We start from the raw sequence: 13,246 nt of genomic DNA, 5'->3' as shown, positions 1-13,246 counted from the left end.
TCTTCCTTTAAGGACAGTATTTTATAATGCTCTAATCAGCTTAATAGATTTACAAGAAGTATCCACCATATAAATGTGTTTTCTGCAGAAGAACTATGTATAAAAAAATATTAATGTAAAATATTTCAAATTAATTACAGTAAGAGTTTGCATTTCTAGAAGCAAGGTTTAATCAATGCACTAGATTTCAATGAATTATTATCTTAAAAGTTTCATAAACATTCTCATGTGGCAGTATTTACTTTCTTCAAAGAATAAACTGTAATGAGAACAGAAAAAGTTCTGTTACATTTTAAAAGCAGGGAGAGGAGTTGCAAACTGACCTAGTTTTGGTACTAAATTATAATCTCCCAGTTTCTATCATATACGTTCAGGTTCAAATCTGACATGAAAGTAATCAAAAAGCTGACTAGCTCTGTTCTATTAAGATACTTATTCTGATTTTTTTCTTTCTTGAAATAACCAGTGATTTTTAATTTCTTCACAGAAATCTTACTTTGATTTTAAGATTCCCTTATGGTACAGTTTTAAATACAAATTACTTCCTTGCATATACACATTACACTGACAACACCTGTAATCCTTTGGGGGTTCTGAATCTATAATGCATAAAAATCAACTCAGTTATTATGGTGATAACTGATCTGCAGCAATGCTACTGAAAAACCAAGAACTCAATCAGCACCACACTACTCATTACTTACAAATGTACAATAACATGAAACTCTACTGTAGCAACAGCTTCACTACAAGTTTTCTTATATCTCAGTAGTGTTATATTGTCAGTCCCATAAATTAAAGGGTAAGTTGCATTTCTATATTTAAGGAATCAAGGACTTTCAGAATTCTGAAAGCTGAAAAGAATTAAGAGGCACATAAACTCATTTAAGCTTGACTATCTTTTTAAGTATCAGAATTTACAAAATCTGCAAGAACAAAATAATATAGTAATAAGGGTATTGTACTAAACGTACTCACAGACTGGAGACTTGGCCTCCTGCCTGCTCAACCCCCCACACCATTCCTGGTTTTCCTGAGCTGCCACTCAACAGACACTCAGAATAGAACTTCAAAAATTCAGAAGATTGCAAAAGAACAAATACACAGGATGAAGCATGAAGCCAAACTTATTCTCTTCCCACCAGCATGCACACACAATTCATCAAAACATACCACCAGCTGCCTCCTCACAAAGCACTTACAATCAGAGGAATATTCTGCCTGCGATGTCTGCACAGCTGCCCCGTCTGTTGACTGTGGCGTAGATGAATTATTATCTGATTGTGCTTTGCGCACCAGTGCTGCAAGGGGGTGATCAGGGTCTACCACCTTCAAAGGCTGAAAATATTTTGAAGTAGGAAAAAAGATTAAAATTGGAAGTACATATTTTAAGAACAGTAGCATCAACATAATTGGGAAAGCAAATTTATCTATGTTAATAGACATCAGTAATTATGTGCAAACACTGAAGTTACTGTTTTTGCAGCTCTCACATCTGAATCAATGTATTTGAAAATAAGTGAAAAACAAGACAAAATAATTTTCGTGTAAACAGAAATTAATGACAGAAAAAAAACGGTTATTACTGTTAGCCAATGACTGCCATGTCTGGGAAAAGGCACAAAACCTGCCTTGTCTAAATATCAGACAGCATCACAGCCATTCCTCTGAAAGCCTCAGACACATACAACTGTCTGTAACTCCCACTATTCCATCGCTGCTCAGTCTCAGAAAATAAAAACAACTAACACATCTAGCAAAATTTACATTTAATGAGCAGCAAATTCTGGTGACCTATTATTTGCTGGAACTGTTATTTCATGCCAACATTTTTTCTACTAAAATCTAAGAAGAAAAAGATATCTCTCTCAGCTTATATACAGAAGGCACTAAATACCTTAATCTCTTTGCTTCAACACAGGTTCTGTAGGATAAATCCTTGAGTGGTGCCCTCAATACCAGAGGGCATCAGCAACAGAAATCTAATTCCTTGGAAATGTAAAAATAACAATTTGTGTACTAGAGAAAAGGTAACTCAAAAGTTTACCAAAACAGACTTAAATTACAGTCTGAAAAGAACCCCAGACCTCTGTCCATAAAAGACCTGAGCATATTAGAATTTTTGTGTCCATGAATCAGGTGTTTTAGAAGATAAAAAGGTAATTTTAATAATGTCAAGTACCTTCATGAGCTCTTCAAGCCTACTGCATTTTTTAGATGCAAAAAGACTTGGATGAAGATAATTTCCATCATCGTCATCATCGTCATCATCATCTTCCTCAGATTTGACTCTCGAGTCTAAATAAAAGCAATGTCTGAATTTTATTTGGGTTTGCTACGATCTTGCTTTGGGGGAGAATGATCATACAGGATAAGCATGAATTCTTAGGAAACCATCATTCATATACATCAGCTTGGTCACAAAAGCATAGATCCAAGATATTGCCTAACATCAATAAAACTGAACCCTAAATAGACAGACCAACCTTCTGTTGGACTTGAGCTATATGAATGTTTCTAAAACTTCCACATCCTAGCAGCTCCTGTAGCTGAAAGTTTCCACAAACAATATTTTTTCTTTTAAATCTCCAATTTAAGCAAAATTTTGAATCATCACATCAATCTCAGCTGCTGTGGAATTCCAGAAAAACATGGCTATTTTAACAAAATGACCAGCATCTGTTTCACTGATTCCCATCCTGAAACCAGCATTTCCCAAGGAACAACTCACGTTTTCTCTCGTCAGCTTTATTTTCTGAAGGAGCCGCATAGCGTCCTTCCTTCATGGCCTTCTGGATGAACTTGTAGTAGGGATTGAGGTAGTGATCAAACCGCAGAAAGTCAAACTGGGAGTTGCGTGCTTGCTTGGCTTTCAGCATGATCTCAAACTGGGCTCCCTGCTTGCACACAAAGTTTGCAGTTCGCTCAATGATCGCATGCATTTTTGCCGTTGGTGGCTGTGAAAGTAAAGTAAGACATATTTGTATTTTCATAAGCAGCTTGTACAGTGTGTTAGAACTCCAAAGGGAATCAGAAAGTAGTTCCCTGTCCTTCTCGGCTTTCTTTAGCAACTTAAGTTTCATAATCACTTTAAACTAGTGATGGTACATCAGCCCTAAAACAATAACCAAAACAGTCCCAAACTTCCTCAGCTGCTCAATCCATTCCTTTTGCAAGATCCTCTTCTTTTACCAGCACAGCTGTTTCTGCATTGAACACCAAACTGAAGAAGGCAACAGATCCTGGATGACCTTGGTGCTACAATATCTCAAGGTGCTCCAAAGACTCGACATGTACGGTTTCCTTCCCACAAGCTGTCCTTAAGTCTGTTATCTCTGAATGCACAAATATTGCTCCCTAACTAGAAATTTCTTACTTCATATTTGCTTGGGAAGAACATGTTGCCTCTCAAGACCAACATACAAACTACAATTCCCACGTCCATTCCCTTGAAGAGTCATTGAAAGCTGCAGCAATAAAGCAAAAGATAAAGTAAATAAAGTTTAGCAGCATCCTTGCTTTTTCACTCCAGAAATCCCTAGGAAGCAGTGTGATTATGAAACCCAAGACGTGAAGAGAACAAGAGTACAGTTAAAGAATGAATGAACATTAGTCACTGCTTTTAATCTCATACTCAGCTGTTTCGTCTTGTACTCAGTAAACTGTAAAAAAACAATCTGTGTGCCTATGAAGACTGGAGTGTCACATTAATTTGGTTTAGCTCTGCATTTTTACTGCACAGATACACAGCTATGTTGCAAACCTCAAAAAATATTTCTCAGAAGATTGGGAACACTTGAGACAATGGTGCTCCACATAGGGAAAAAAGTCTGAATACTATCAAACAGTCCAATTTTAAAAGCTGTTTTCTGCCAACTGGATCCTTTACCAGGACATGTTCAATATAAAAAATAACTAGCTGTTTCAAGTTTTATATGTCCTGCTAAAAACCCCAGCAAATATTACTTTAATGAGAGGCAATGAGGTTCTAACAAACGCGTAACATTTTGTGCATTATCAGTTTCACATCATGTATCAAGTTTTTCTCTATGTCTCTTCAGAAGTTATTAAGCAAAAATTTCCTTTAACAGCCCACTTCAAAAGCATCCACAGACTTCTTAAAAGTGTCCTGGTGAAGAACAATCATCTTTGCCCATAATCACTTTTAAGCAGTGGAAGACCTTTGGCCTGCTTCTCACAGTTCTTCCATTCTAAATTCCAGAATGACATTACTGCTGCAACTGGAGCTCCCATACACTGAACATTCCATAGTTCTTTTTTTTTTTGCTGCCTGGCTTGTCTTCAACAAATATTTCCACTTTGCATTGATCTCTATTACAGGAGATATAAAGTATGTGTCTTTATTGAACTGCATCTTGCAGACTGGGAGCAAAGTCTCCCAGTCTAGCAAGCTGATTCTCAAATTTCTTAAATTTAAACAGAATAAATATCTTCTACGGTAAAGCTGAATGACTTGAATAGAACAGCAACAACAAATCAAGGCTTACCAAAAAAATTCTCACAATTCCCAATCCAAGGTTAAGTATACATTGCTTTCAGAACTGCTGTTTAGACATTTTGATGCTTGTTTGGTTTATTTTTACTTTAATCAAAACCAAATACACCTCTATTTGCTTTCTGTCTATGTGAATATACTGGAGTCCAACAGCTGACTGAGAAATTACTTCTGCACTAGGCAATGTACATAGGAAATACAGCCTAAATTTCAGAAAAAAAACTCAAGACAGGCAGCTATCTAAACCAACACTCTTTCACCAGCAGGTACATTTTGGAAACAGCTTCAAAATGCAAAATAAGAACCACTTCTCTGAAAACTCAAGGTTCTTTAAATAAAAGCTAATGAAAAATAGAAACACACAAATACTCTGTGCTCAATATTAGTTATTCTAAAGGAATGTTCTGAATCTTCACTGGCCAATGTTATCAAGGTGAGAATACCAAGTTGAGTCCACAAGTAAATTAACACTTTCATGACCACAGTTATACAAGAAAGAATATGACCTGATTTTCCAGCATCTTTTATGAAACTTTAAATCCATTGAAAACCCTTATAGTTAGGCCTGTACTCAAGCAGGTGTCTGTTCAGCTCCCTTCAAGAAAAATACACAAGTCCAATTAAGTCTACAGAACACATAGCAAATTCTAGCAACATCACATGAAGGAAGGCGCGTCTATGTACTAATACTTTCAAGGTATTTCAGACTTCGCTAGAAATAAATTACTGTTTTTGTCCTTGAATATCCTAGTTTTATATACAGCATTAACACTTGATCAGTTAATTAAAAAGATTCTAGAAAAGAATTCTTGAACACAAGCAAACTTTTAGTTTAATGGTCCTTTATGTTTGGAATGTTGAATCTTACATCTCAGCAAGTATCCATTCCAAGAACAACTGCCTCTTCTCTGCATTGGCTAAAATAACATCACAAGTGATACCAAATGCAGTTAGCATAAGCACAGCAATCATTTCAGTGTGAAAAAGAAGATTCAAGGGTGTTCATGGAACTCAAGAGTTCACAACAGAACATCTGAAATTAACTTACTGCATTAGAATAATTTAAAATGTACCACGCTAAAAGTTAATTGAAAAAAAACGAACCCAACTACCAAACAGAGCACCATCAACTGCTCAAAAGCTGGCAGAAGTGTAGGCTGCATTACATGTACACATACCAGTTCCACATCAGAAGGTACATTCAGTCCTGGAGGGGCAACAAAAGGTTCCTCATTTTCCTCTGTATTTTCTGTCTGAACCATTTCTGCAAGGAATGCCAGAACAAAGTATTTAGGGAAAAAAACAAAATACACAAATAATTAAAAAATTTTTGAAAAAAAGTATTTCTAAAATGATGTGCAATCAAGGAATTAATCAAATGCAGCAATATAAACAGCATTTATACTGAAGACATTTAAATATGGTTTAAAAGAATAACATGTATTACATTCCACTATTTGCTATAGCAGAAATATTCCTCTGAAAATACTCTGCTTTACAGATTTTTATAATAATTGAAGTAAAAAGTTTACTTCTTAAAGTATCTTATAGTATTATCTATTCCACTAGCCTTAAGAGAAATTGTATTCCCCTTTTCCTCTGACAGATTAGAACAAGTGCAGGAACACCTGACCATGGGAGCTGTGGAAACAGAACAACCTCGTAAGGAATGAGATGTCCCAGTGATTACTGAGGACAAACCATGCAACAAGGGGAATTCACTTGTTTGGTTACTTTCTGGTGGGTTTGTATTTGTTTTGTTTTTTGTAGTGACCTCAAACAGTTTAACTCCACAAAGGTACAGAGAAATTTTAGCAGCAAAGAAAGAAGGAAAGAGCAGCAGACAAGAAGAATAGACTGTTTCTTTTGGCAGCAGCTCCAGCTAACAGTATTTGGTTATAGGGTCTTAAACATATTAATTAAACCACAGAAAAGACAATCAATTCTGCTTCAGTACAAAAGTACACGATCTCTCAGACACAGCAAAAAACACTAAATAAACTTTAGCACCTAAAATGATCTTGCACTGCAACTTGGAGGAAAAAAAACCACATATCACAGTAACCCACCAAGATATAGTTGGGCAACCCAATTGTTAATTAAACAATCCTCACTTTACTAAGACATAGTTCAACAACATTTGAAACCTTCCTAAAGAACGTATGAAGTTACTGGAATTATAGATGACAAGACAACTGAATTCTGTATTTTTGAGGTCATGGAGCAAGGCACACTAAGCTGAAGACAGACTCATTTATAGCAATTCAGATGACAAAATCAGAACTTAAATATATACATTCTTATTAGTTATTATTTTATGCTTGCAGTGATATTTTTCATCTTGACTGAGAAAGACAGTGTTAGCAGACAGCCAATGTAAGGAATTACTATTTTTTTCTGTTAAGAATCGGCATGACAGCAGAATTAAATTCCCTGACTACTGCAGTATTGACTGTGCCATAGAAGGAAAACATTTTTAAGCTCAAAGAGAACAAAGTCTTCAAAAACTCAGTAACAGAGTCCCATAAAGACTTTGATGAAATGTTCTCAGAATTTTTAACTGCTTTTTAATAGCACACATATATTTTAAACTCTCAAATGCAAGACAGAAATGCTACGTCCCCCCCTTTCAATTAACCCTTGTTATTTTAACCCCATACCTCTTTGTCTTGCAGGCTGATGCTCCTCCTCTTCAGTGGGTTCTGAAGGGTCATAATAATCACTGCCATAACGGAATCCCACTGCATTATAGGTACCATCCTCTGCCAAAGCTTCACTGAGTCTTTTATATTCCTCCTCTTGAATAAAAATGCAATTACCAACATTAGAACAGGTTCAGAAACTAATTTATTTTTAAAAAAGTAATATTTCTTACTTTAGTTTTTAAATAAGAACTTTTCTCATGATCATTTTAGCTGTCATTAAAAATGGAACAGAAAAACACAGAGTGTACACATGCTGACCATTTATTTCTTCTCGAAGAGACACAGGCTGTGGATTAAGACATTCTAATGCAATTATGCATATAAAAGCACAGAATTTCCTTTAAACAACACTAAAAATGAACAAGAATGTGTTTATTTTAGGGGGTCTGAAGTCCCAGTCTGTCCTCAGAATCTGGGCAATTTCTCTGTGGATCTACAGTTAAACTATCCTAGGGTCCTCTCACATACGCAAAGACTCCTGCTTTTCGAATCCACTGGGTACTGTCAAGATAACATCAGAAAAAGAGAGTATAAAATTAGGAGTAAATTTAGTTTCATAATAATTTACTTAAACCTGCTTTTTTAAATAACCATGTTATTCCTTGAGCAATACCTTGCCTTGCCTCCTCCTCAAGCAAGTCCGTATGCAAGGCTAAATACCTCTCTTCATCACAGAGGGCTTCTATTCTAGCCTCCTCTTCGGACAACTGATAATCTCTGTTCCAGGTGGAATACTCAGCATCATATTCAGAAAGGTCATGCAGGTGACCACGCCCATCATACCTGCAGGATGAAACAGCTGGTCAATGCAAAGAACTTAGGGCTTGGGTTTATGCGACTACTTAAATACTTACCCAATAAAAATGAAAAAAAAAACAACTTATATGTTAATGCATACTCCCTTTTAGAAGTTACAATTAATTTTGCTAATCATTTGTCACCAACTATCGAAAATTTGTTTAATAGTCTAAATTCCTCTCAAAGAAACTAATAAATTATTACAATTAAAGGCAAAGGTATCCTTTAATAGTTTAAGTGGGATCCACTTCCTTAACAGCTCTTACCGTACGTGCTTCAACCAACCAATCAATGCCACTTGCAAAATACGTTTTTCTGGAAAGTCAAATAGCTTACATTCACACAAACCCGAGTACATAAATACCTATCCGTAAGAACCAAACGGTCGAAATTTCCTCGCTTCTTTCTGCTAGTCCCGAACTCTCAGGAGAAATCTTCACCATAGAAACTTGCGTCCATTGGAGGTAAAATCATGGCTAGGCTCGGCCCCTAGCCATTTGGCTGAGGAAATAAGTTCTGGGTTATGTGATAGAGAGACACACATACATAGGAACAGTAACATAAACATGCAATTTAAGGAGGTTCACCGCAAAATCGGCAAAGATCAAAGATGTACAGTTCCTTTCTACTAAGAAATCACTTTATTTGCAGGAAAAGCACTGCATTGGGATAATGTTTACGCATCAGTAAGAGAAACTGATTGGAAAGTAAAATGACAGTAAGCTTGACTCCGCTGAGGTGTCTTCCCACACACAACTCTTGACTTGTGCCAACTTGCTAGACCAAAAACAAAGAAAGTAAATATTCTTATAGCAAAAAGCAAATGAAACATAGGTCTGGTTAATCAAGCTCTGTCCACAGGCAAACTTGAACCCAAGTCTTCTCATAGCAATGTGCTTTTCTCAAAATGGTGAAAATGAAGACTTCCTGCTGCTGGAGATAAAAGGAATCTAAGCTTCCAAAGGAGTTTATAAGATTAGCAATTGCAAGCTGCCTTAACTCACAAATGTACGTTATTTGGTATTTCAGTATGTGTGCACAGACATGCACATACTTAGTGTTTGCTCCCTACAATTTCTGTAACACCTGTGAACAGGGCTCTGCCGCAGAGCACCCTGAAACCCGCCTCTACCTATGAATGAGATCAATCACAGCAATTATTTTAATTATTATTTTTGATTTTTTAGAAGTGTGCAACACAACACTTCCACTGCTGTGTAAATGCGAAATGAAACAAAACTACAAATATTTATGGTTGCTTTGTCCTGCCTTTGTGTCTATTTCAATTTAACAAATTTATTTCAATGACAATGATCATTAATGGTGTAAGCACCAAAACAGTGCAAGGCCACTTTCTTTTTTCTCCAGTCCTATGGAAGGCAATCAAAAGACCTTCCCCTACTGACATTTTTCCAAAACAAATATGGCTTTTAAGTCAAAATAAGAAAATCCTGTCTAGCACCAAAGCAGTGATGAAACTGAGGGAACAAATATCTATAGTATGTTATGTGTCCCTTTTCAAACCAAAATCCTTCCATCTTTCCCACTGAGGTTTTCAGGGTCAGCGACAACTTGTAATTATTCTTTCAGTGCTCCACTCAAACATAACCAACCTGATCTCTCATCTTCACTTTGTCCAACAAAACATTCAGGTAACCCTTTCTGAATGAGTTTATTTCCAAACCCCACCCTGCAATGCTGAAACAACTCAAGAGACCAGAAGAAACATCAAAGCAATTCTATTACTCTCTGTGGCCACGAACCTGGACCTACGGCAGAACAACCAAGAAGCCAGCTCTGACATAAAATTTCAAGAGCAAGCACCCAAAATCAAATCCATTCTGTCTGATACAGTAAATCATGGCACCAGGAAAAGTAAAGAGACCAAGAACTACTTTTGGGGTGTCCCATCAACAGCCTGCAGCCAGATTATGTAGGAGAAACAGGAAATCCCCATTTTCTTTAAAATGGATAAACACCTTTGCACTCCCAACACTGCCCCATTCTCACCTACAGAACATACAATGTGCCTAACAAATACTCCGACAATCAGGCTCCCTTGGATTCCAAGCGAAAAAAGAGGATGTTTGTGGTTTGCACTGAAAAGGAACAGATCATTCCCACTCTCCACCCTGCCGAACCTGCCTTGACAAGCGGAGCAGAAAGACCCATCGCACGCTGACTGCCAGGAGGAGAGGGACCTCCCAGCGCTGCGAGAGCGGGAAACCCCAAGTTCCCGCAGAGGGGTGGGGGGAGCCTGCAGCGTTCCCAGAGCACCCTCGGAGCCCGGTGCCGGGAGCAGCTGCCTCCAGCCTCGCCACGGAAGATCCCGACGCACCTGCCAGAGCGAGCCATCTGCTCAACCCCCGCCCTCACTGCCCACAGCACAAGGGGGGGAACAGAAAGAGGCTATCACAGGAGATCTCGCAGCACAGTCTGGGGGTTGTGTTACACCGACCTATCGATCATGATCTTGGGGTCTCCCATCCAAGGAATAAGGTGTCGCCCCTGCTCCTGGTACTGAGCCTTCTCATCATCCCGAAACAGCTTGCAGGCATAGCCGAACACCAGCAGCTCCACACGGCTACTCCCGCCTCCACCTCCACCTCCTCCGGGGGGGCCGGGCACCGTTCCCCCGCCTGACAACAACATTAGGGGCGGCGGGCCTACTTCTTCTGCAGTCCGTCGAGACCCTCCGAGCCCTCCGTACATCACCGGGGAGCGCAGCGAGGCGGAGGCGGCTCGCAGGAGCACCGACTGTCCGAGCAGCGAGTCCCCGCACGGCCAGGCCCGCGCTAAAGCCCCCGGCCGCAGAGCACCACAGCCGCCATCACCCGAAACAAAATGGCGACGCTTCCGGTTCCGCTGGAGGCGCAGGGACGGGCTGGCTTTTGGCGACCGCAGATTCGAGTCAAGTTCCGGCAGCCCGAATGTTAAATCTGAGGATAACGTGGCTCCGCGGTACCGGCGAGGACACTACGCGCTCAGTGACAACGGTCGAGGCCTGGCGGGGCGGTGGAGCCATGGGCGCGGCCGTGACGAAAGTGCAGCACGGCGGAGGGCGGAGCGGTGCCGCCGGGCGCGCTGAGGGCCCGAGGCGGGCGGGGAGCGGCGGGGTCGGCCGGGGTGGGGTCGAGGAGCTTAAAAACAAAACCGAAACTTATCCTGGTGTCCGCCGCGCTTCTTTGGAGCCCCAGGGGAGGTTGAGGGGCTCAAGGCAGTGCAAGGACCTGCGGCACAAAGCGGGCATCAACCTCAGGCTGCGCCCGTGAAGCTCGAGGGGAAAGCCTGGGAGGCAGGGTGGGAATCACAGAATCCATGCGGTTGGGAAAAGAGCTCTGAGACCATCGAATCCAATCTATGACCGAACACCACGTTATCAAGCAGACTAGGGCACCGAGTGCCACGTCCAGTCTTTGAAAGGGGAGAGGGAGGACTTGGGGCACTGACTAAAAATATTTTAAGAAAGTTTATAAACTAGAGAATTTTTTTACTAAAACTGTGTGACTTGGGCTGAAATTTTCAAAGTTGCGTACTTCGCGGTTATTACTTTCATCACTCTTCAAGAAGTATGAAGAAACACGTTGTTTTGTATATTTTATAATAAAATTCTGTAAGGAAGCACATGGTGTTTTCTGATTCAGAGTGGGAATTATTCCATATCCTTAGTTTCTGAGTGCCCATAAATGCTGGCAGAGCTTGTGGAATGCGTGAAAAACTCTTGGCATCATTGTGCAGAAAGGGCTAAAATATGTAAAATAGCGAGGGAAGAAATGCAGGAGCACTGGAAGAGAGGTGGATAGTTTGTATCCGCATGTAGAAATCCTACCATGTGAGCTTATCAGAGGATGCTGAATGTACAGATGGGAACGCACTTGATCATTGTGGAACAATTTGATACCAGCTTGAAAACACTTGGGGTCAAAAAAAAGAGTAGGAGAAAAACATAAAATGAACAAAACAAACAAAAAGTTTTTGATGGGCACTATAAGAAAGCAATGTGTGGTGATGATTTTGTGACTTCCCTAAGTCCTTTGGTAATGCAAAGGATTCAGCAGGAAGATAGTACAGCGCAAAAAGGGCTCTGTGCAGTAGAAGTGGCAGCATTATAAGATAGCTTCAGACCATTTTCCTGGGATATCAGCATTTGAGACAAGGACCTGAACAGTGCATAGGTCAGATAAGGGACAAAAATGGAAGACTTAGTTAGAAGAATGTAATTACAGAAAGATGGAGGGAGTATTTTATCCAGTAAGGCATTTTGCAGACAGCTGAGCCATTTCTAGAAGAACAAAGAGCTGACCAGAACACCCAGGAACAATAAAGCACCAGGTGTTGATAATGTTCCCACTGAATTATTATGAATGGATGGGGATAATGCCTTTAAAATAAATTTGTGTTAATTTAGTCGCTTGAAAACAACATAAAGAAATGGTAAAGGGGAATCATGTGTCTGTTTTTGAGAAAAGGGACAAAACGAAGCTTGAGGGCTGGGGCAGTATCTTTCTGTATATTGCAGCACGTGATGTTCTCAGCTCTCTGTTCACATATCATTAGCCTTTCATCAAAAGAGGGATTCAGAAAGGTTTCTGAAATAACAGGACGACTGCACCACAGTTCTTTTCTGATTATTGTGTACCTGAGGGAAAGAAGAGAAACATAAACAGACTGCATACAGATTTTCAATATATTTATGCAAGTTTGTCATAATGCATTATGAATTTGCACTGGAATAAAAAAGCACCCATCCCTTTTTTCCCAGCATGAGTAAAAAATTAAACTTTTTTCCTTTTTTTTACTCTACACCAACACTGGGAAGAAAATGTGGTGCTGATCATAGCACATGGTATGCCTTTTTACCACATTTAACAATACAACCAATTTTAATATCTACAAGTAAGAAAAAAATACACTGAGCTTAGTATAGACTTGTAAAGTCTTTATATGATAGGATGACCATGTTGTTTCATTCAGACCCTTGATTAGTCCCAGCTGTTCTGGCTGCATTGCAGAGAGGGAAAGTGTTGTAATGAGGAAAATTTACACAATCTCTATCCCACTCACTGTATTTATTTTCATTTTGCTATAGGTAGGGAAACACAGACAAGCTGTTCTTTCCTAGGATGAAAACAGTCCATTTTCCTCTATCTTAATGGAAGTGTAGTCATTTAGAATCAGTTTGCAGTTTAGCTAAAAGCGGACAATAACATTTATTCTCCAGCTCTGA

At 39.3% G+C, this 13,246-nt stretch overlaps 1 protein-coding gene across 2 annotated transcripts in view; it reads right to left on the bottom strand.

Annotated features, from left to right (window-relative positions):
* Positions 1-10,881, bottom strand: part of SFSWAP (splicing factor SWAP) — a 36,444-nt gene extending 25,563 nt beyond the window's left edge. For both annotated transcript variants that reach the window (XM_030958613.1, XM_030958612.1), the window contains exons 1-7: positions 10,478-10,881; positions 7,835-8,004; positions 7,177-7,314; positions 5,695-5,780; positions 2,732-2,957; positions 2,183-2,298; positions 1,203-1,338 (exon numbers count right to left, since the gene is read on the bottom strand). In XM_030958613.1, coding sequence (XP_030814473.1) covers positions 1,203-1,338; positions 2,183-2,298; positions 2,732-2,957; positions 5,695-5,780; positions 7,177-7,314; positions 7,835-8,004; positions 10,478-10,731 — 1,126 coding nt within the window. In that variant the 5' untranslated portion in view covers positions 10,732-10,881. The remainder of the gene's footprint in view (positions 1-1,202; positions 1,339-2,182; positions 2,299-2,731; positions 2,958-5,694; positions 5,781-7,176; positions 7,315-7,834; positions 8,005-10,477) is intronic.
* Between the last annotated feature and the right edge of the window lie 2,365 nt (positions 10,882-13,246).

This window comes from Camarhynchus parvulus, chromosome 15 (assembly GCF_901933205.1).
Source record: "Camarhynchus parvulus chromosome 15, STF_HiC, whole genome shotgun sequence".
NCBI classification, from domain to species: domain Eukaryota; kingdom Metazoa; phylum Chordata; class Aves; order Passeriformes; family Thraupidae; genus Camarhynchus; species Camarhynchus parvulus.
Note: the sequence above shows the minus strand (reverse complement) of the source record. Positions and strands in the feature narration are given on the sequence as shown.